Genomic DNA, 22765 nt, shown 5'->3' with positions numbered 1-22765 from the left:
CAATCGCATGCACCTGTCTTGCTCGAGAAATGCATCTGACCCCCTCCCCCGCTGTGCCGCTGCGCGGAATCGCAATTGGTGAGCGAGACTCCTCAGCGCACGATTGGTCCACGTTTATCGAGAACAAGCGCGACGAGATCCAAGCGGACCAGCCGCGTCGTCCGACGAGGCTCTAGCGACTCCTAGTGAGTTCCGTGTGTAAACGACACGCATCGGGTGGCTGCTCGCGCAACGTAATCCGCCGAGTAAACATTCGCCTAGTGGCGCACGCGAGGAGACGTAAGCACTCTGTGGATCAAGAATTCTTTACTTGTTAAGTTTACAAACCATTTGTGGAAGTTCGATCTGCAGGAGAACAGAGTGTTGCGTTTTATTGTGAAGTATGTGCTGTCGTTTGCCGAGTACGTCATTCAGCGGAGGCCCGTTACGTTTCTTGTCCTCGGGTCCATAGCTGTCGTCATCGTCGTCATCACCGAGGATTGTCGGTTGGCGGCTGAGCGAACGGAAGAGTACAGCGCGGTGGTACGAAAGAGAAAGAGAGAGAGAGAGAGAGAGAGAGAAAAAAGGCCGCGCACAGCGACGTCAGCAAGGGACGGCGGCGCGCTTTGTGAAAACGAAGTCCGGACAGATCACCGTCACCGTCGCTGCGTCCGTCAGAATCGTCGTTTGCGAGCGGAGCACCCCGCGCGCTGTGTCTGTCGAACAGCACAATCGATAACCCTGCGGGCGCTTTTTGCTTAACGAGAGGAAGAGAGACAGACAGATCGTAATGGCGAGAGCGTGGCGTCGACGGCGATAGATGTTGGAGTGGGAGAGACCGTGGTAAAAACAATGCTGAATCGCCAGGGAGCCTCGCGTAAGTGAACGAATATCCCGTGATGAAAGCGCGTATCGACGGCGGCAGCTAGGCGGTCGACTCGCGTGTCGATTCGAGGAAGAGTGTAGCTGTGTGCTGCTGCTGCTGCTGCTGCTACTACTACTGTGCGCTTCCGGTGCTTTTTTTTACCGTGACCGACGAGAGCGCTTGCCCCGTAGCATAATTATTAACCTCGACACAACGACGTAACACGCTCGATCCGTCTCGAGCGAAACGAGTTTCGAGGAGCGACGAGGTTCCTGTCGGAAATTCCGCTGCACTTCGCGGCAGCTCATGCGCACAAGTAGCATCAGTAATTAGTCGACGCGTGAGGTGTGTTGGTTTTCAAAAGTAGTGCTGGTTACTCCCTGCAAGGCTGTCCCGCTGAGATTCCGACGAATTCTACTCATGGTTCGTAGCGTCGCACTGCGTTCAGGTCAAAATTTTCGAAAAATTGGATGGACTCGCGCGAGTTGCGAGGGAAAAATGACTTGCTCCACTCGGGCCGTTAATGCGCGGGAAATTCCCCGTCTCGAAAATAGCGATGTTTTCTTGTCAAAATAGTTCCGATATTTATGAGATTTCGTTCTTTGTTCGGTGAGTTTTGACGTAGCAGCGGGAGGTGATACGCCAAAACTCACATATTCTTATAAAAATAGCATCGCAAAAATTCAGATTGGCGAACGATGATATGTCCCGATTCACGCTTTGTTCAATGTTGTCGCTACTATACGCACAGCGGTAGACGCTTTCGTATTTTTGAGAAATTTTGTTGAAGGTGAAGGTGCAAATTTTTTGAAACAAGAGATTTTTTCGTAACGATCTTTTGTGTGTTTACAATTGAGTACCATAAATATTAAATAATATCCTGTAATCTATCCAGAAAGAAATATATTCAGAGACGTCAATGTACTTTCTTTTTGATGAATTTTTTATTTATATACTGTTAAAGCATAAACTTATAAAATTGGGGTGCAAGACACTCAAAACATATAATTCAATTGAAATTGAAAGATGATGTAATATCTATGAATTATACATCGATAAAAAGAGTAAAAATCATTTTTTTTTGTTTTTTTTAATAAAACATTTCCATTTTAGCATGATTTTTCTATTTTCAGTTTTGTTTCTAGTGAAAATACATGTATATTTGATTTAGATATAAAATTTCGCGTCCTCTTGCGCTTGACTCTTATTAACATTTTGTTATTTTACAACTTGGATAATTTTTTCTTCAGAGTTACTTAAGAAGTTACTTAAGAAAAAATTCTTCCATTGTTCAAGATCCGACCAAAGAATTAAGTTAAGATTATTTGTGTAATTTCAGATTGTGTGTTCTGACAAGGGAAGATTACTTCTCATCGTTATCCAAGGATATCAGATTATGCACTGCTGCTATTTATCTCATTATCATTGAATTTGACTAGGAGTCTCTGCTCCAAAAGTCATTGCTGCTGTGTATAATTGCCACCTATTTGTGAAATATGGATGATGAAGAAGGATCTTCAAATGCAGGACCGATGTCTTCGTTAAACAGTTTGTTCTCATTCACGAGTCCTGCGGTGAAAAAGTTACTTGGCTGGAAACAAGGCGATGAGGAGGAGAAATGGGCCGAAAAAGCAGTGGACTCTTTGGTGAAGAAACTGAAGAAACGCAAAGGCGCGATTGAAGAGTTGGAACGTGCTCTCAGCTGCCCAGGTACACCAAGCAAGTGTGTGACAATACCCAGAAGTTTAGATGGCAGATTACAAGTTTCGCACCGCAAAGGTCTGCCGCATGTAATATACTGCAGAGTATGGCGATGGCCAGACCTACAGTCGCATCACGAATTGAAGCCGCTTGAGCTGTGTCAATATCCATTTTCTGCCAAACAAAAAGAAGTCTGCATCAATCCCTATCACTACAAGAGAGTAGAGAGCCCGGTGTTGCCACCTGTATTGGTTCCTAGACACTCTGAATATGCACCAGGTCACTCTTTGCTGCCGTTCCAACAATTAGCGGAACCCACGATGCCACACAATGTGTCCTATTCATCGAGTGGTTTCAATGCAACTTCGGCCAGTGGCGTGAATCCAACGTCTCCCATGTCCTCCGTCGGTTCCGTGCCAAGTCCGGGCAGTACGACATTGCCGAATCCGCAAAGTCCATATGGTACAAACGGCTTACCGGAAACACCACCACCGGCCTATTCTCCGCCCGAGGACGGCTCTCAAACTGGTCAGTCACCGCCCTCAGATTCTGTTCCGATGGATACGAGCGCACCTCCTGAAGTAGCACCTGTGTGTTACCAAGAACCCCCTTACTGGGCCTCGATTGCCTATTATGAGCTCAACTGTCGGGTAGGCGAAGTGTTCCACTGTCAGTCGCACTCTGTGATCGTCGACGGTTTCACTAATCCAAGCAACAATTCTGATCGCTTCTGTTTGGGACAACTATCTAACGTAAATCGTAATTCTACGATAGAGAATACGAGGCGACATATAGGCAAGGGAGTTCATCTCTATTACGTCGGAGGAGAAGTTTATGCCGAGTGTCTGTCCGATTCTGCCATATTCGTACAATCTAGGAATTGTAATCATCACCATGGTTTTCACCCTAGCACAGTTTGCAAAATCCCACCAGGTTGTTCATTGAAGATATTCAACAATCAGGAGTTCGCCCAGCTTCTCTCGCAAAGCGTGAATCATGGTTTCGAGGCTGTTTATGAATTAACCAAGATGTGCACGATCAGGTAATTAAATTCACGCATCAAGCAATCGAGTGGTGTAACTAATATTTACATACGTACGCGCTCCTCTTATTTGCAGAATGTCATTTGTGAAAGGATGGGGCGCTGAATATCATCGGCAGGACGTTACGTCTACCCCTTGCTGGATCGAGGCACATTTACACGGACCTTTGCAGTGGTTAGATAAAGTGTTAACGCAAATGGGCTCGCCTCATAATGCTATAAGTTCTGTGTCATAAGTAATACGCGCACGCGTCACAGGATGATACATTATGATAGAAGGACGATTAGTTGTTCGATGCATTCTAATTATTTAATGAGACTGGATAAAGTCACAGGTGCGAGAACACGGGCACGTTCGATCGTACGCAATTTCGTCTGTGTAAGTTACTCTGTACGTTTCGTCAACGTTGAAATCAAATCTTATGAGAATAAAATGGCAACCGAAAAGGAAAACAAAAATTGACGTAATGTTCCAAGAAAATCTGAGGAATTGCGAGAAGTTACGCGAAACATTTAACAGCGATCTCTGGGAATTATCGTGATCACAGATTATACACTTAGATGCTGTAAAACTCTTTGGCTGTTACATAGGGAAGGAATTATTATACATAATGATACATAATAATATGGTATATATATATATATAAAAAAAATATTTTTCAAATCTATGCATCAGTCGTAACACTTTATTTTATATGGAGACTTATTGTGGAGATATTTATCACACATACGGTGTAGTATCGCAAATCCGTTACTAGACGACTTTAAGATTTATTGTAACGACAGTAAAAAAAAATATATATATATATATATATATATGTATACAGCGAATACAGCTTCTTGACAAAGAGAGTAAATTCTCCGAATTACAGGGCGAGAAAGAATATATATACATATACACACGCAAATATATTTATATATATTCTACGTTTTCTCGATCGAGTTTAATCTAACGATTATGTCTCTTAAGTTACGTGTGCACTTTAAAAAATTTAGGTCTAGATTTATTGAAATTTTAGCGCGGAAAAAATCACGACGTGAGCGCCGCGGGGCTTTATTGATAAACTACGCGTTTATATTATTTCAATGTAAGACATTGGACGTTGATCTCACGTTGACTACTGAAAGTCAACTGCGTCCGATTATATATTGAAAATATTAAATTCATACCGATCCTTAGGAGGATTTATGTAGCTCATGGCTTTCTCCATCTCCGTGTAGGATTATATTGCATTATATTCTGAATGATATTGTGTCACCGACTCGGCGCTTTCCGTATATTTGTCGAATCCTGTGAACAGAACTCGATTGGATAAAACAGTAAACAATTAAACAAGTTTCATATGTTGGGAATGTACTAAGTTTCACTTACGCGCTGTATATATTCGTATATGTACGGGGATTTCGTAGGCGAAATGTGTGCAAACGAAAATTATTAGTAAGTTCATTATATGCGTTGCTCGACGAAAATTTATGTTCACCGATCGATCGGACATAATCTTCAAGTTACGTTCGTTACTTTCCTACGATACGAAAAAGAGTGCCAAAAGGAACGGAATATTCGCATAATATTTTTAATTTATGCACTGTGATATTTTATCAGAGAGTTACGATTCTTTCATTGTATCTAAGCACGTTCCCAAAGTCTGAGATCATGTAATCCGAAAGTACATCGATGTCTTTGTCTGAGTGTCTTAGCCGTGAGATATGTATGTAAATATATAATATTATAATATGTATTAACAGTGCCTAATTATCTAGACAATACCATCTTTTTTCACTGCCGTTTGCTGTCACTTGTTTGCCGATGTGCCTAGCTGTGATTCTTTGCTATTCAATTTGGCAGATATGCGAAAGCTATTATATTACAATAAAAAAACGAATGAAAGTACGAGAGGAACAAGGTATTTTTCGCAAATTACGATTCCGTGATAAAACAGAAGAAACAAGAGAAAATAAATTTATTAGGGGTCTAAGATATTTGGCTAATAATTACGTGAGATTAAGTGTGATATAAAACGAGAGAAAGTATGATAGCGAATAATATGTCGCGATTTACGATCTGGACCCGAACAACGTGGAAATCCGCGGCGAAACGTCGCGCGAGTCACGAACAAACAGGATACCGTTGTAACACGGACACGAATGTCGACTAGAAATGTTACCTTAATTCCATATTGCACAATGCGGTGCAAATCGTTGCGCTAATTACGTACGTTGAGCGATAGGGACAATAATCGATGACTATGAAAAGGGTATAAACGAAAAAAAAAAAAACAATTGTAAGATACGTTCAGCCCGTCCTAAAGCTAAGAAAATTTATTGTTCGATACAATGATATATATTGATTGGCTCGGATTCTGCGCGAAAAGGAAAGGAACCGCTCGACCTAATTCCCTTGTCGTGTTGTGAAACACGAAAAGCAAGCATCGACAAAGGATTGACATTGTATGTGTATGTGTTTACTCCTGTATTCTATGTTTACTGCTCGAGTTTGCTGTCGCGTCTCGAGAGTCGGAGCTCTTCCTCTTCGCGCGAAGTGCGATCCAATTTTATGCCGCGAGGCGTTCTCACCATCTCCGGATGCAGATACACGAATGTTAGAAGTCTCACATTACTAGCGCCGTATTACGATCCGCGTCGTTCGCACAAGCGACAGCGGTTAGAACCGATTAGAATGAAGTTGAGAAGAGATCTTCTCGGCACGCGTTGGGCTTTTGTCGCCGTCGATGCGGAGAGCACGATGCTTTACTGTAAGACGCACGTGTATGGATAGTTTCTCATTAATGCAAGATTATACTTACAGCTTGTATTTCGCGTTCTCACCAGTCCTCGTTTTCTCGCTAATCAAGTCGTCTCACGGATTACTCGCGAAGCCCGTTTGCAAACCATTCGCCTGATCCTTCAGAGTCTGAACAGAGAGAGAGAGAGAGAGAGACACGTATGTCTCTTATTAAAAAGCGACATTGTCTGCGATATAATTCGTCCTTCAAATTTGATATTCGCGAAGATTGAGCGGAGCACCTGAATTCGATTGCATGCCGCCCGAATTTGTGCCTTGGAAGCCTTTTATATTTTATATCCGTATAAAGACGTTATGATATGTTACGCGCAATTTCTGAAATCTAATAGCAGCCGGGATGAATGACACGTTGCGCCCGAAAACGCGCGCGCGCGCGTCACCTTTCCCAGGCGTAAAACCGAAAACGACGAGAGAAAAAGAACATGTATCAGAATTGTCCACTTGTAAAATAAATCTGCAACTGTATGTCTTTGAACTGTAGCGTCGCATTGCAGCGAACGCGTAGTCCACGCTTCAGCGCAGCGTCGCGTCTGTGATCGTCTGATGTTGCTTGGTTTTGTTTAACCGAAATGATTATCGCACTCGCGGTGTGCGATCATGCGACGTGTACAAGGCCATGCCGGAAATTCACATGTGCCTTTGAGATATTGATACAAAAGAAGTCGAGCGCCTCTCCGCAGTAACGTCGAGGCAGCGATCGGCCGATGTATTACTCTGCCTCTAATCTACCGCGCGCGTACTCGTTGTTCCTCTGTAAATACAAATTATCGTGTTGTGAAATGACGATAAATTGTACTTTGACGTGCATACAATGTAACACGCGCTAGGATTCTCATTGATCCGTTAACGGTTAAATGTGAAACTCTAGTCGAGCCCGATTTTCGCTCAGTAAACTCGAGAACTCACACCGTCGTGTGTCGTTGAATCACCACTGCAACTATCTCTTCTCTACAGACGGTCTCGCGTTTATCAGTTGCCCGACGTGGAAGCGCTCGGTTGCTTTTGCACAAAAGCCGTCTATTGATGTCGGTACCACGAAGAGCAAATAGACGACCGATTGAAGTGCGAAGGAACGATTTGAAAACGGGCTCGCGATATTCCACGTGTCAGTGATTGTATATATATATATGCATCATACATATGTGTGTGTGTGTGTGTGTGTATATATATGTATATATACATAATATACATACATATATATACAAATCTTGTTAGCGCGTAAGACACGCCTTCGGAATCCATTCCACGTTATATACCGGTAGAGAAGATAACCGCGGATTTTTTCCCGCTCGCGCGGTTTCTCCGTATGTATGCTCATGTGGCGTGTTTGAAATTAAATCAGCAACGACGACGACGACGACGACGACGACGACGATGACGACGTAGACACACGAGTCTCTTTAATCTGTATAGCCAACCATTTCTCTCGCTCTTTTGCGAGAGAACGGTATCGTTTCGTAGGACGTAGCGCTATCGTAAGACTATAACAAAAAAAAGGAATTAATTAGCTACCAAACGCATGGCGTGTAGTACATTCTCTCATTTTCTTGCCGCACGTTTTTTCCCTTCCTCTTTTTCTTTCCCCTTCCTTTACGGTTAAAGGAGAGAAGAAAAAAAAAAGAAAAGACATTCTATGTACAGAAGACGTTATTTTAATCGTAATATACATGTATACATAGTGTATAATGATGTGTAGCGACGAAATGGTAGAACAATACATGGTTTGTGCTGTATGTATCGTGACACGCGTTATGCGGTAAAAGAATGGAGTCTTGTCGGGGAAACTAGCGGAAACAACGAACGGCCCATCGGTCGGAGCAGCTCGTGTTGCAAGATACACGAGATGCTCCGCAAAAACATTGCAATTATCGCAGACGACGTCCCGACGTCGATCGAACGGTCTCTGTACTTCGCTAGTGAAAGATCTTCACCGTTATTCCCGATGGTAAAAGATCGTCATAATTCGGCGACTAGAACGCCGGGGACTGACCCTTGGGGATCCAATGAAATTCCGCAGTCGACGACTATATGCATCTCGTTCGACGTGAATAAAAAAAGAAAAAAGAGAAATTATCCGCACTCTCGGTCACGTTTTATATGTAGCCTTCTTACACCTATGCCGTTCACACACATGCATTTCTGGTAATCATTGTCTTGTCTACCGAGTAAAATTAATGCCTACCTGTCTGTATCTATGTGCGATTAAACATGTGCGATGGTCGTATGTCGTCTCATAATTACGCACGCTCGATAATCCTTTCCACTCTGACGACGATAATCCCTTTCGTCCAGCGACAAACAATTCCGCGCGAAATGGCATGATAGAATTTTTTTTTTTAATTATTTTTTAACAAAAATCCGGCCTGTCTCGTTACTTGAAACTTATCTCATGTGAAATATAGACTTGAAATTTACAGACCTAAAATATACAGACTTTGGAATTGAATGTGCGAATTTTTTTCTATCTAAATTGCGATTAAAGATATAACGTCACGTATATCATGTTACTCGAGTGAAAAAATCATCCGACTATTCCACGTATGAGAAGAAGTTTTTCAAGTCATGATTATTGACTGGAGCTTTCGAAAAATTTTTTTGCGACAATGTCGTAAACCTGATACACCTGATAGGAATATATAAAAATTAATTGTAGTAATTAATGTTTGTAAACGCATATTTTTCTCTCCAGTCGCTCGTTGCAACAATTTTAAAACCCACCGACAACGAAACGTGATATCTTGAAGGATTCTGTTGATGAGGATGAGGAAATTCTTACTTCCGCTCACAGTTTTTTCCGTTTTTTTTCTTTTTTTGCAATTTATTTCATTCATAAAGCAACAACGTGAAACCTCTCGTACGTATCCAAAATCTTTCTGTGCACATCAAATTAGAATAGTTCCAGAGGTCGACTATTAAGTACGACATATAGAAGAGGGGTAAAGAGATAAGGCAGGATGAGGATACGGGTCGTTTGATTCGCCTCGTCTCTTTCTTTCCGCATAAATTATTCGATTATAAAAAAATAAGAAGTATATTAACGTCTTTCGATCGTTAAGCTTCATCTATTACGCCACTATACTTATTAAAAAATACTATATTCGAGACGGTGAAACGTGTGACACTTTTCTTTTTCTTTTCCTCTGTGTAATCTAAAACAAAAAAAGGCTCCGCCAATTGTTTTAAGTCTCGTCGAATCGAAACTATATTGAGTAGTATGTCTGAACTACAGCAGCAGTAGTAACGGCAGCAATCGGCGAAAACGCTGCTAAAACGAGAACTGTTCGTCCGAAATGTTCGTTAATAATAGCGAAGCACATACACACATACATACACACACACTTTGTAGAGAGGTATCGAGAAGGAAACATTATGTAGTCGGATATGTGTAACGAAAACAACGTCGACTGTCTTCGACGTGCGAAGCGAAGTATAAGTGTAGTAGTGGTATAATTGCATATATATATATAGCCTCGGGCTATAATAAATATACTTGATAAATACGTTAAATTAAATTAAAATGCGCCCGGCGGCGGGTGTAACTATAAGTTTACTTTTTGATTTAACAGTAATTTTTTTCTTTTTAAACAATGTCTTTACATACACATGTCTTTACATTCTCTCTCTCTCTCTCTCTCTCTCTCTCTCTCTCTTTCTCTCTATTTGAGTATTTTATATATTTATATAAAAATCGCACGTCTCTCTCTCTCTTTCTTTCTCTCAACAGAAATGTCAATTCTCCATTACTCTCTATAACTCTCTCTCTCTCTCTCTCTCCCTCTCTTTTTCTCTGTTATTATCGCTAATTTATTTCTAAGCTTCAAGATCGAGTAACTCCCAGTTTAAGTGTAATTAGAACGATATTATACGTTTATTACAAAATCGAGCATACGCGCGGCAATGATTGTTTATTCGCGAGCTCACGCACGAGAGGATCTCGCGGCACGCAAGAATGGATTTGCGTTTGGAGAACAAAATGTTCAAGAGAGATAAGTCGCACAACACGTAACGCACGCTTTATTCTCGTTGATCTTCTTAACTCTCTATGGTCTAGCGCGATGATATTGGTGTGATAGAGATATCCTCGCACGATTAACACGGCGACGACACGTCTTTTCAATGAGATATACAACGCAGAGGCCTTCGACGAGTCGTGAGAGGGCGAATTGGTCTTCGATCTGCTCGAATTATAAGATACGATAAATATTTATGACTAATTATAACAAATATCGAGATATAATAAGACGTTGCGACAATCTATCGCATCTTCAACTTTGTACGCGCTGTCGCGCGCTAATCCTGGTCGCCAATTCAATCTTCAGCATTCTGCCGAAGGAGCCCTGCGCATTTGTCGCCGAAATAGTGCTAGTCTTCTTTATACGAACTTTGGATAACGCGTTCACACACCGTCGATCACGTGCCGCGATATATTACTTTAGAGAACGCGAGGATCAAACACGAGACAGGATGGAGATTTATTTAGCTCTTATCTTACGTAATAAGGTTTTCTCGATTTCGCTTATCAAAAGAGAAAAGCAACGTCCATAGAGCATCAAAAGATCGTAGACTTTTTACGCCGGTTAACTGCTACAAATCGCGAAAATCGACGGTATACACTGTTGGACGTGTCCGCAGTAAAGCTTACATTAAAAACCACTTAGCGTACGTTGCTACTCGGTGACTCAGATATAAGAGTGAGGAAGAAAACACAGGAGTATTCGTTGACAAACCAAATGAAAATTTTAATCTCAATATTGTAATAACGTAAGAGAGAAAAGGGTGGACCGTTTGATGCCGTCGACGATATTGATACTAAAAAAAAAACTTCAACATCGGGACTGGATAAACGCCGCTGTGCAGTTTCTTACGAGCTAAAAATTACATTCTTATTTTTTCTCGAAATCAGTCGTTATTTGGTTTACGAATGTCGTTTACTTCACGTGTATTATGTGTGTATGTGTGTGCGTTTATGTTTCGCGATGAACATGTTCCATGTATGTGAGAGAGTGTACAAAGTATCACCATGCGTGTGTCATATTTTATATACACACACATACACACATATAATTCTGTTTCTTCTGACGGGAATCGGCTTGCTAAAGCTTTTTCTATCTCCTTCATCCAATCACACACTGGGTCCCTCGTAACAATACATCTAGCGGTCTATATAGCCTAAAAACGAGTGTTAGTCTGATTTCTGGCATCATCATTATCTGCGGTGGTACTCTGCATCTCGAAGACGGACAAATGGTACACATACGACGGGGGTACGTACCGACGCATTGTGCTTGACGGTTAAAAATTTCCGCGATAGTCCTAGGATACTGCCCGGAATCAGTGGTAAAATGTGCGAGAAGTCACTTGAGAAACGTGTAAACGTGTAAAACGTTCTGAGATTTTGTTGCTAGCTAAATAAAATGCGCGCTCGCGTGTATAATGTGTGTGTATGTATATGTGTGTGTGTGTATGTGTGTGTATATATATATATGTGTGTGTTATCTTCACGAACGATCCTCGAGTACTTAAAATTTTTTACGGTTTCAAAAACTAAAAAAAAAAGAAAAGAGAAAAAAGGGTACGGAAAGAACTCCAACACGCTTCATTTTACATTCGTGGACGATTAGATTTATTATCTTCGTTATATCCCCGGCCACCTCGATTTGTTCGCGTCGCAAGTTGACGGGCGCAATGAAAATAACGGCAAAATAATTATAAACTCGCGAGAGATACGCCGGTTTCTGTATTACGTTTCGTGAACATTCTTTCTCTCTCTCTCTCCCTCTCTCCCTCTCTCTCTCTCTCTCTCTCTCTCTCTCTTTCTCATCTCGCTACGTAGAATCGTTATATATAATATAGAATCGCGCTAAAGGTAAGTTTCTTCTGGAGAACTAAGTTCTTCTTGCTTTTGCTCTCGCTCTCTCTCTCTCTCTCTCTCTCTCTCTCTCTCTCTCTCTCTCTCTCTCTCTCTCTCTGTCGTTCTCAACAGAACGAGACAGAATGTATCTCTCGTCCACGATATAATTTCGCAGCAATTTTTGAAGAAGGCAAGAGGTTCCGCGTTTACATATCCGCGCTCTTATACATACATTTTATATATATATATATATAATATATATATAAAATGTATGACTGTCGTATGTCGCACTATTAAGAATGTGTTGTGTATATGTCTGCTTCTCACGCGTTCTCGCGATCAACGGCCGGTACACGATAAGAAGAAATATGAAGAAGCGGTCTTCTCTCACCGGTGAGAGAGATAATCGTTATACTTTTCCTTTATTGTTTCGCGTATTTTTTTTTCTCGTGTGTCTTTTCTATTCTTTTTCCTCTTCGCTTTCCTTCTCGTGCTCGCCTTCAAAAAAAAAAAAAAAAAAAAAAAAAAAGAAAAAAAAAGAAAAAAGAAAAAAAGAAAGAAAAAAGAAAGCGTCCCTCTTCTTAATTGTACCGCGTAATGTTGCGCGTTCGGGTCATCTTCTGGCTGATTTGTTCCTCCTGCAAGAGCTGCCCGCGGAACTGGCTCACTTGGTCAAGCGCGTTGTTCAAAGTGTCACGCTGCTGTATTAGCAGTTGCTCCCACTTTTGGGCATACGCTGCAACAGATAACACGCAAACCCGTCAACCCAAGAGCATGATTAGACATCGGCTTAGCATAGTTAAGGATTAAGACGGACACGCCGAGACGACATATATATGCCGCGTATGAACGCCGGAGCCGTTCTCTCGGTTCGATTTTGGTACTTCCGCGCGTGTTTGTGCGTTTTAGCTTTTCCTTAAAAGCGCTGTTTCCTTAAAACGCGACTAGCGGCTAGGTACACTTCTATCAGCCTCATTGCCATGACGGTCTTGTGTTGAAACGAGAGTCTTGATGTTGCTCAGCGGGACACCAAATTACCAGCATGGCAATGAAGCCCAAAGAGATTGCAATGTTAATCTTTTAAAGTTAAGGTGTGTTTGAAAACACACGACGATAAAGAAGCAGCGACTTGAATCTAAGTACCAATGTGTCGAGGTACTTGCTTAATTCTAGACATTCTTATTATTCTGGCCTTTGGATACGAATATTTAAACCGTGTAAATATATGTATACATGCTTGTTGGAAATTTAAATTAAAAAAGAGAAATGTTTCCACGTTGAAAGTCTGAACGAGTTTGGAAGATCAAAATGATAAGTATGTCCAGAGTTAGGCATATATCGCGGCGGTATGTTACATCCACCTTACTTCCGTATCTACGGAAGTCTTCCAGAGCCGAGAAGTGAAGCCGCTAGTTTCGGTTTTCTTCCGTATTAAAGCGCCCAATTATACGAGTCAACACGAACGTGTCGACAGACATTTGTGTATCGGTATGGTACTTTTTTTTCTTTTTTTTTTCTCGAACCGCGCACGTTTTTTCCAACAGTCGTCTCGAAGCGCTGAGGTGGCTGAGGGACCAGAAAGTTGTGAGGATTGTTTACACGTGTACATGTAAAAACACGATTAGAGAAATTGCAGATACGCTATTAGGTGGAAGCTTAAGCCGAGCACAAGCCAGACTTATCCGGTAATTTCGCCTGTATGGAGATGTGGTTACATGTAATTATGCTGAACGCGTGTGAGATAGTTTGTTAAAACCCACAAAAATAATATTTATTAACAGGGACACGGTCTGCATACATACATGAAACGACGCGCTGATCGCTTCCGAGGATAATATACAGGCAATTTTTGTACTTGTATACAGCGCTCTTAGAGACTTTTGCGTTCCTTCGAATTTATAGTTTTTACGCAACGGTATATGTATGTACAAAATCGACTCTTCGTCCAACGAGATGTACTTTAGTAAGACTATCATACACATACGACGATATGTAACAGCCGTGAAAGAAAAGACAAATGTTGAGTTTACCCTCCCGGGATATTCAATCCGCGTTATCGCGAAGATATCGCTGACTCTGTACGTCGATTTTGCATCGATATCCGCGGGGATTGTGTAATCACATCGACACGACGATTTTGCAAGTACAAGCTCGACGGCTCTATCGTTCCCTTCGAGTATGTAATTTCTGCGACAAAAGAAATATTATACTGCGGATAAAAGAAAACTTTAACCAAAGAAAACTTTAACCAAACTTTAACCAATCTTGATAATTGAATTTTACAACGACACCTCCTGAAATGTCCTCGAGCGGACGAGAAGAAAATTCACTTCTTAAGCGCACGACTATCAGAGTATCGTTAAAAAATATTATTTTTGGGGATGCATAAATATACGTACATATTTGAAATCGAGAGATGCGTGTGACGCATCGATGACGAACGAATATATGTGACGCATATCATTAGTACGTAACATGGTGCATATTGATTAAATCAAGCTGCTTCTCTGAGACTATTTGATAGAATTGTTAATCGAATGGTTTTTCGTACCGTCGGAAAATAGCTTTCTCTCTATAAGACGTCTACGGAACGAGAAACTCCTCAGGTAGGGTGACTCAAACTTTGTTCTTTTCCGCCTCAAATCTGCAAGGTTTTTTCCTGGTATTACATCAGAAGTCCCTCTTATAGCTTTACGATTGCAGAATGCGACATTTCTTTTAAGTGTATCAATATTAATAGAGCACGTGGGGAAAGTTTTATTCGCTATAATGCTAGTACTAAACGTGTGTTCTATTCGTGGCTATGAATGTAGCCTCGTCCGCTTATACATAAAGGCTAATAATAATATTGATAAAACAATGGCGAGAGAATCGCGATTAAAAATACTTATGATATATTTATCTTTTTTATGCAATATCTCGATACTGTGAGTCGTATTGTTTATATAAAACACTGTTCTCGTGGGAACAACGACCAAGTGCTGCGTTTTGCGGCAGAGAGGAATGCGAATATATTAAATGTGTACATTCATCACTACGGCGCACACACACACACACACACACACACAGAATTAGTATCGGGGAAGACACTTCGAGAACGTGCATACAGCCAAGCTCAAGGAATGCGCGAGTGTTCGTTTCGAAAAGAAGGGAATGATATTTGTATGTTATATTAGATCTAAAATTACGTAAAAAGAAAACATTCCACATAATGTCATATCAATGTGATACGTTTACGACATAAGGCCATAAAATAAAATCTTCCAAAATTCCATTACATTACCCTATGTACTGTAAACCTACATAACAATAATTATTATAACGTAAAATACATAAGATTAAAATCTCTCGTGACGTTCAACATACGTTCTCAAGCTCGTCTAAATTTATTCATTTTTTTTTTTAATCGAATTCAGGTCACACGATTATTACTTGCGTTTTGCGGAAAGTCTCATAAAAAATCGCACTCATAAAAAACGTCGCACCATTTCATTCGCTCTCTGTTCCTTTTACATAAATGAAAAACATGACATACGTCGCTGGCAAAAGTAATAGTAGAACAACGTCTTTCAAGAGGGTTAGTAGAGAGCACCAGAATTTGCAACAAAGCGATCGCACAGCGGACTTTTTGTTCCCGATAGCGCCAGTCGCTTCTCCGCGGCGCGATTTGGAACTCGATGTTAAGTCGACACACCGCTTCATATTGCGAAGATTGTCGCGTTTTTTTCCACGAATCATATCAGCGCAGGCGGGAGAAAATCGAGAGTACGACGTGGACATGTTTCGCGGCTTGCTCGTATGCAAGTCGCCAGTGTCGCACACATCCACATCTTGATCGTCTACATCCATGTTATCCATCGTTCTTTGCCTCAAATTGATATCAAGATCGAATAATGTCGCCGACACACCGTTACCGCGTCGTTGAACGTCGTAATCTTTGGAAACGGTCTCATTGAGCGCGTTCTTGCAGATGTTGACGCAAGGTTGGCAGTCAATATTGCCGATCCGGTCGTTATCGCGTTGGATGTCGTAGTCTTTGAAAACGGTGTCGTCGAGCGTGTTCTCACAGATGTTGACGCAAGGTTGGCAGTCAACATTGTCGATCCGGCCGTTATCGCGTTGGATGTCGTAGTCTTTGAAAACGGTGTCGTCGAGCGTGTTCCCACAGATGTTGACGCAAGGTTGGCAGTCAACATTGTCGATCCAGCCGCTCCTCGCTTGGTTACCCGGCGGATTGAACTCGTTCAAGCGAAAAACATCACCGCCCTTACTCGCGCTCCACTTTTTGTGCAAGTCCTCGCGATTGTAATTATAATTCAGCAGCCGGTCGTTCTCGTTCAGATCATCGCGGTCGTAAGTCGACGGCACGCTCAACGTCGTCGCCCTTGTCTTCTTGGTATGGACCGTGCCGGACCAGTGATACTTCTGAGGCTTCTTTTTGCCGGTGCTGGACCACTTGATCCGTGGGATGCGATTCGATCTTTGAACGGAATTCGTTAGCGCGTCTGATAACGTCGGTGTTGCAGCCTTGATCAAGCTCTCTCGGTTATTCGCTTGTTTTTGGCCAGCGAGCAACGTGCTCTCTCTCCGCGCGGAGTCGACAAGCTCGTCGACGCACGACGTGCGAGGGTACGCATTCGCGTCCTCCTCGGTGTCGCACGAACTGAAGTCGTTCCTCGACTCCGTCTCCTCGTCCATCCACGGAGACCTCAGCGACGTATTCTCCGCGGTAATAGTTACGTTTGTGTTTAAGACTGGCTGCTGCGCGTCACTGTCCGATACGCTGTCCGTGTCGTTGTTTATCATTATCGTCGCGTCTAACATCATGCTGTTGCCTCTCCGGTGGCGGTTTAACGTGAAGGTCGAATTTGTTGCCTTAGTCTTATCGTGCGGATCTGTCATAAAATGCCATGCACTGTGATACAGGGCAGGGTGTCGGGGCGTTTCGTATTTTTTGTTTGCTTTTTCTTTTCTCTCTTATTTTTCGAGCCTCTACTCATATAAGTCTCTACTGGTTTACCGACGGGACGCTCTCAAAAGGGTGCAAATGCAACGGGAATCATCGTTCGGGGACGGGGGGAGGGGGGAAAGGCGAGTTCGCATGTGCTATATTATCGTTGAACGTCGCCTACGAACTACTTTTACCACTTTCGCTTAATGTGCGTCCACTCAACAACGAGGGAGGTGCGTCCGACACACAAAACCGGCAGTGGAGGAAATCAAAGCGAAGAATAACGGAATGGGAAGCCAATATAGAGGGAAAAAAAAAAAAAGACAAAAAAAGAAAGAAAAAAAAAGAGAACGTGCAAAAAACGCGGAGGACGAATTCGTTTTACCTTCTTGGTCGTAGTCCACCTCGTGAGTCGCGCTGAACACGCTGTGCGCATCGTTGAGGAATTTGGTCGCATTGTCCATCACGAGCTTGTGCGTATCCAGCACCTCCTCCTCGAGCATCTGCAAGGCGGACACCGCCTCATGGAAGGTATATAGATCCTGCGAAAGCTCACCTTCCTGCAACAAAGAAGTTCGTTCGTATCGAGTTGTGTGTATAACGGCTGTTCTTTCAATCTTCGTCGTCCGCAAGATTCAACGTAACCCCGACTTCGTTTGTTTTATTTATTTTAACACGCTGACCAATGCTAATTTATATATAAAATCATAATCAATGGCGTTTGGCAAATTCAGTATCGAACTGACGGGAAGTCGATGAAATGATTTAACGAATATATAAATCGCGAATAGCGTTGATTTACTGCTTTGGTGATTCAACCTCGACGAGCTGATCATTGCGAGACAACCGATGAGAACAATTAGCGTGGCAGTCAATGTCGCTTTAATATTCTCATTTCTGCGTTTGCTTACATTGAGAGACCGAAGTTGCGCCAGATCGCTGTCCGACAGCACGCTGTTGTTCGCATGTTCCTCGATTTTCAGACCTCGCTCGTCGTCCGTCGGTGAAGCTTTGATCTCCGTGGGGTCGGTCGCCGCCAGTTCCTTCACCCTATCCGCGTATCTCAACGTATTTAAGGAATGCTCGCAGGAACTCATTCCGGGACTGATCATCGCTATCTATGAACGCAGAAGAGTTTATTCGAAGCAAGCTCTCTTTCTCTCTCTCTCTCTCTCTCTCTCTCTCTCTCTCTCTCTCTCTCTCCCCCTCCCTCTCTCTCTCTCTCTCGCTCTTTCTTTCTACCCCGATTGTTTTATATATTCATGTACGCTACGATCAATGAAACAGCCTACCATGCACGTTTTTGATTTCTCGCCGATGAAACTGTCCCTCAGCACTTGAGTCAATTTGCTCGCCCTAAAAGGCAGATGCGTACCTTTGCGACTTAACGCGCGTATACATTCTTTTAATGCTAATAAGGACTTGTTGATCTCAGCACCTTCCATACCTAGAAACATAAACAGGAACATTGTTGATTACACGGTGACACTCATCAATCAGGAGTACGATCGTCCCGGTCGCAGAGTCGTTTTACTCACGAGTTTGTCTGTTAGCGGAGGAGGTGTCGGCACCCCTCTCGTTTCCAGCAAGATCAATGAGAGAGAACTTCCCATGCACCTTGTGCGTGCCCGGGATGCGTGCTATAATTTGAAATACCGCGTGTGATCTCGAGGAGTTGGAATTCGCGCTCGTCTGGCCGCTCGTTCTGGCGCTGTTGCCGTGCTGTATTAACTTCAACACCTCGTCGCAGGTCTCCACCACCTTCTCTGTTAATCCGACTATTTGCACCTATTTGGTCGCCATCAGGAAGATTTCGGAATATTATCGACACAGCAAAGTAAGACAAAATAATCAGCAGCGTGCTTATGTCATCAGGTCGTATGCTTAATTCAAGCTTGCCAACGAATGGAATAATTACCACTTGATATAAATCCTTCCGCAGAATAAAAAAACAATGGGCAACAAAGCCAATGAAATACTAAGTAAGATCAAACGATCGAACGAAATTTCGCTCAAAATCCATGCCATTATCAGTACAAAATACACTCCTAAATTCTATTAAATCGGACGAACGAACCTGCTGCTTGCCGTCCTCCAGGACTCTGAGCTTCTCCTTGTCTGCAAGCAAGTCGAACACCTTGCCGGAATAGATCTCAAAGAAGCTAGCGGAAATGACCAGATTCAGGGGCCGATACTTCGCCAGTTTCAGGCACTTGAACACGTCTTTGGCAACCATGGCGTAAATGCCCTTCTTGCAGTCCTGCGTCTTGCCGTTGAAGTCGCCGCCCATGGTGTGCGTCTTGCCGCTGCCAGTCTGGCCGTATGCAAAGCACGTGGCCATGCCGCCCTCGAAGATCGTCTGTACCAGCGGCTTCGCCGTGTATTTGTAGACTATCTCGTTGTTGCACGTCTCGTCGAATGCGTAGTCGAATCTGAAGATCTGGTTCTCCAGATATTTGGTGAGGTCGACCTTGGCCTTCGGTTCATGCACCACCATCTGATCTTTGCTGGGCACGCTGATCACGTCGATCTCCTTGCGCGCGTGCTCCTTCTTGTTGAGCGGACGCTTGCGGACGCACACGGTGATCTGGTGATCCTCCACGGCGTCGGTTTCTCGCAACGGCCTAAATTCTATGCTGTGCTGGTACTCTCTGCGAGGGTGAAACAAGCAGATATCGATAAACTAACAATGTGATCAATATATGATTCTTAACTGCCGATCGCGAAGCAACTTTTACAGATCAGGAGAAAATCAGCGCGATATATCTTGTGAAAAACGCATAATTATTTTACAATTATATTATACATAATTATTTTACAATAATTATTATTATACATAATAAATATTATACGACTGTACTTTGTAGTTACACAATTAACGGTCGGTAACAGCGAGAAATTCAGCAGAAATTGGCAAAGGGCTTGTAAAAATTCGCCGGACTTTCCGACCATGTTATTTTCGTCAATGGTAACGAAACGGTACACGGCTGTGTTTAATTAACTGTGTCTGTCGTCGTCATCAATCACTTTCTGTCACACACCTCCAGGCAATCGTCTGATCCTGCATCTGTCAAATGTCTCATCTACTGAACTGATGAAGTCATCAGTCGACCCGACGAACTTTCGCAAAACCTTGATATATTGCTAACGCGCTTTTGGGCGCAGTTGTGTTTCAAGAACGAAACTCACGCGGGAGAAACAACTCCGTTAGTGTAATCGAATTTTCCGTTCTCTGAGGATCAGATGAAAAACTCGATTGTATTGAATAGAAGCAGTAAGATTCTTCTGGAAAGTTTCTATTCAGTCATTTCTCGATCACTCATTTAATTCATTTCGTCCGTCTACTCTAATTTTTCCTAATTTTGCTTCTTCTTTTGCTTGCTCACGTCTTTATTCGCTCATTCTCGCTTGTACGTAATACTATTATTTTTAATACGTACACACACGGTTTTTTTACTTCCACCCTCGCGCTACCTTGATATTATGTAACTGGAGAGTTTCTCCCGTTGATAAATCGATTCGACGTAAAATCTCAAGCGAATTTCAACTCACGTTTAGACAAATGTTCCCGCTCGCGATACAACAGCGCGATATCATTTCTCACCACTGAATTTCCATGCGGTCCCCGTTTAGTCACCAACTAAACTCGAACCGACATCTGTTTTTTCGCTTATTATCGGATAAACGAGGTTGTACAAGACGAACCTTATCATAGCGAGGAACTCCCAGTTCGGATTGCCCGGGTCCAAATTCATCAGAGCCTCCTTCTCCTCTTTCAATTCCGCCTGTCGCTGCCTCCTCTCTTCTCTGTTCTTCTTCAGTCTCTCGACTTCCTTGACGACGTTTGATCGCCTACTCCGGCCATTCTCCACCTGGGCCTGCTGCTGCTGCTGCTGCTGCTGTTGTTGCTGCTGCTGCAGCTGCTGTTGTTGTTGCTGCAGCTGCTGCTGCTGTTGTTGTTGCTGCTGCTGCTGCGCCTGTTTCTGCTTGTTCTGCAGCGGGTTCGCCAGGTTGTATTGCGTGACGACCGTCGTAGGTGTCGGCGGTATGTTCTCGAGTTCCCGACGTCCTGTCAGTCCGGAAATCGACTCGCCGTGACCGTTCACGGACGTAGCCGGTGCCATAATGTTCGTCGGGCGGCCTGTCGGCCGTGACAATTGCCTATTCGAGCTCGCTGAAACACCGGTACGAAGATTAATGCCAACTGCAGTGCCTTCATTAGCACTGGCGATCGCGCCCGACTTTGTCGGCATTTCGATCATGCGAATAGACGCGAATTGAATCTTTGATTACGCGTGGCGATTCATGCTCACCGCTCAGCTTTCTCGGTTTCTCTTCCCCTTGCCGGCAGCGCGGCGAAAAGCTCTCGTCGTTTCTCTCTCGACGATCAAAACAACAGACCGCATACGTACAATTGGACGAAGCTTGGCAATTTTAGCGCGATTTATCTTTTCACGTTATTTTCACTGATTTCTCGCGTGAGAGCTACACACCGATCGAGCACATCCGAGAATTCATACTCGACCGACGAGAATAATGTCGCGGAGGGGGAAAGGGAGGAATGAATCTCAGCGGGAGACTCGTCGGGACATTACACAGTGAATATTACCGGCGTCATCGTCCTCGATCCGAAGCGTCAGGATCCGCTTGTCGGCACCGGCGGCGACGGCGACGGCGACGACGGCGGCGGCGGCGGCGGCGGCGACGTCTGTATTCACGCAGTCGCGGATCTTATTTTTCCTGCGGAAGCAATAGGCGAGCGGATCGAATCTCATGGCGAGCACGCGATCGCGAGCACACGAAATCTCTTGAATTTCTTAAAAACCGATCGACCGGGCGAGCCCCCGGCGAGTCCTCGTCGTCGTCGCGACTCCGTCGGCGCGTTTCGCCAGGAGATGCACACTGCCAGCCACCAGCTAGAGAGCGGTATGGTGTGTGTGTGGTAGCGGCGTTGGTGGCGGCGACGGCAGATCGAACGGTGTCCGAGAGAGGGTCAGCCGGAAGAGCGCAACCCCCTCGCGAGCGCGAGCGAGCGAGCGAGCGAGCGGCGTTATACGTCGCCGTCGTCGCCGTCGGGGTCCTTGCCCTTGTGCCGGCCTACCGCGAATATCGATAGTCACGGTTCAACCCGTGCACACACGTGAAGCGAGGTCCGTGTCTGCCAACTCGGCTGGCTTTATCTAGGTGAAACGACCATGGAACGCGCATACTCACACGTACACGCGCGCGCGCGCGCACACACACGGAAGAAAAGTTTGGTTGTATTAAAGCGACGACGAAGAAACTAAAGTTCCAGTTGAGGAGAACGGGGGGAATGCCTGCTTCTTCTTCGAACCGAGTCTGGACTCATCAGGGACGCAGGATTCCGCCGAGGAATTCTACTCCCTTCAGGACGCGTTCGGATCGTTCATTGTCACATTAGTTCGTGCCAGTTTGCCGCCACGTGCGTACACACGTGCGTGATATGTGCGTGTGTATCAGCCGACGAAATTGACTTATTGAACGCGGAGACGTTCCACCGCTTATCCGCGAAATCAGAAAGACTCATCGTGAGGCGACGCTTATCGATCTTC

General features: G+C 43.7%; 2 protein-coding genes across 10 annotated transcripts in view; one reads left to right on the top strand and one right to left on the bottom strand.

Annotated features, from left to right (window-relative positions):
• The first annotated feature begins 22 nt into the window (after positions 1 to 22).
• Mad (mothers against decapentaplegic homolog 1) lies at positions 23 to 8627 on the top strand. 2 transcript variants are annotated; one of them, XM_011153465.3, is made up of 3 exons: positions 23 to 856; positions 2184 to 3587; positions 3664 to 8627. In XM_011153465.3, exons 2-3 carry the CDS (start codon positions 2341 to 2343, stop codon positions 3821 to 3823), a joined length of 1407 nt encoding a protein of 468 aa, XP_011151767.1. In that variant the 5' UTR covers positions 23 to 856; positions 2184 to 2340; the 3' UTR covers positions 3824 to 8627. The 2 variants fall into 2 exon arrangements, with proteins under 2 accessions (XP_011151767.1, XP_025161248.1); XM_025305463.1 differs by lacking the exon at positions 23 to 856 and adding an exon at positions 1013 to 1267.
• Positions 8628 to 9196: 569 nt separating this feature from the next.
• Positions 9197 to 22765, bottom strand: part of Klp10A (kinesin-like protein 10A) — a 43933-nt gene continuing 30364 nt past the window's right edge. For 2 of the 8 annotated variants that reach the window (XM_019844831.2, XM_011153466.3), the window contains 7 exons: positions 20898 to 21366; positions 19270 to 19843; positions 18731 to 18980; positions 18485 to 18639; positions 18104 to 18310; positions 17578 to 17752; positions 15585 to 17136 (listed from right to left, as the gene is read on the bottom strand). In XM_019844831.2, the coding sequence (XP_019700390.2) occupies positions 15731 to 17136; positions 17578 to 17752; positions 18104 to 18310; positions 18485 to 18639; positions 18731 to 18980; positions 19270 to 19843; positions 20898 to 21366 (3236 nt within the window). In that variant the 3' untranslated portion in view covers positions 15585 to 15730. Of the gene's footprint in view, positions 12978 to 14792; positions 14886 to 15583; positions 17137 to 17577; positions 17753 to 18103; positions 18311 to 18484; positions 18640 to 18730; positions 18981 to 19269; positions 19844 to 20897; positions 21367 to 22765 lie in introns of those variants that run through there. The other 6 variants (XM_019844832.2, XM_025305462.1, XM_019844833.2 and 3 more) reach the window with 6 other exon arrangements.

Source organism: Harpegnathos saltator, unplaced genomic scaffold (assembly GCF_003227715.2).
Source record: "Harpegnathos saltator strain DR-91 unplaced genomic scaffold, Hsal_v8.6 scaffold698, whole genome shotgun sequence".
NCBI classification, from domain to species: Eukaryota; Metazoa; Arthropoda; class Insecta; order Hymenoptera; family Formicidae; genus Harpegnathos; species Harpegnathos saltator.
This window is presented reverse-complemented; position numbering and strand designations above follow the sequence as displayed.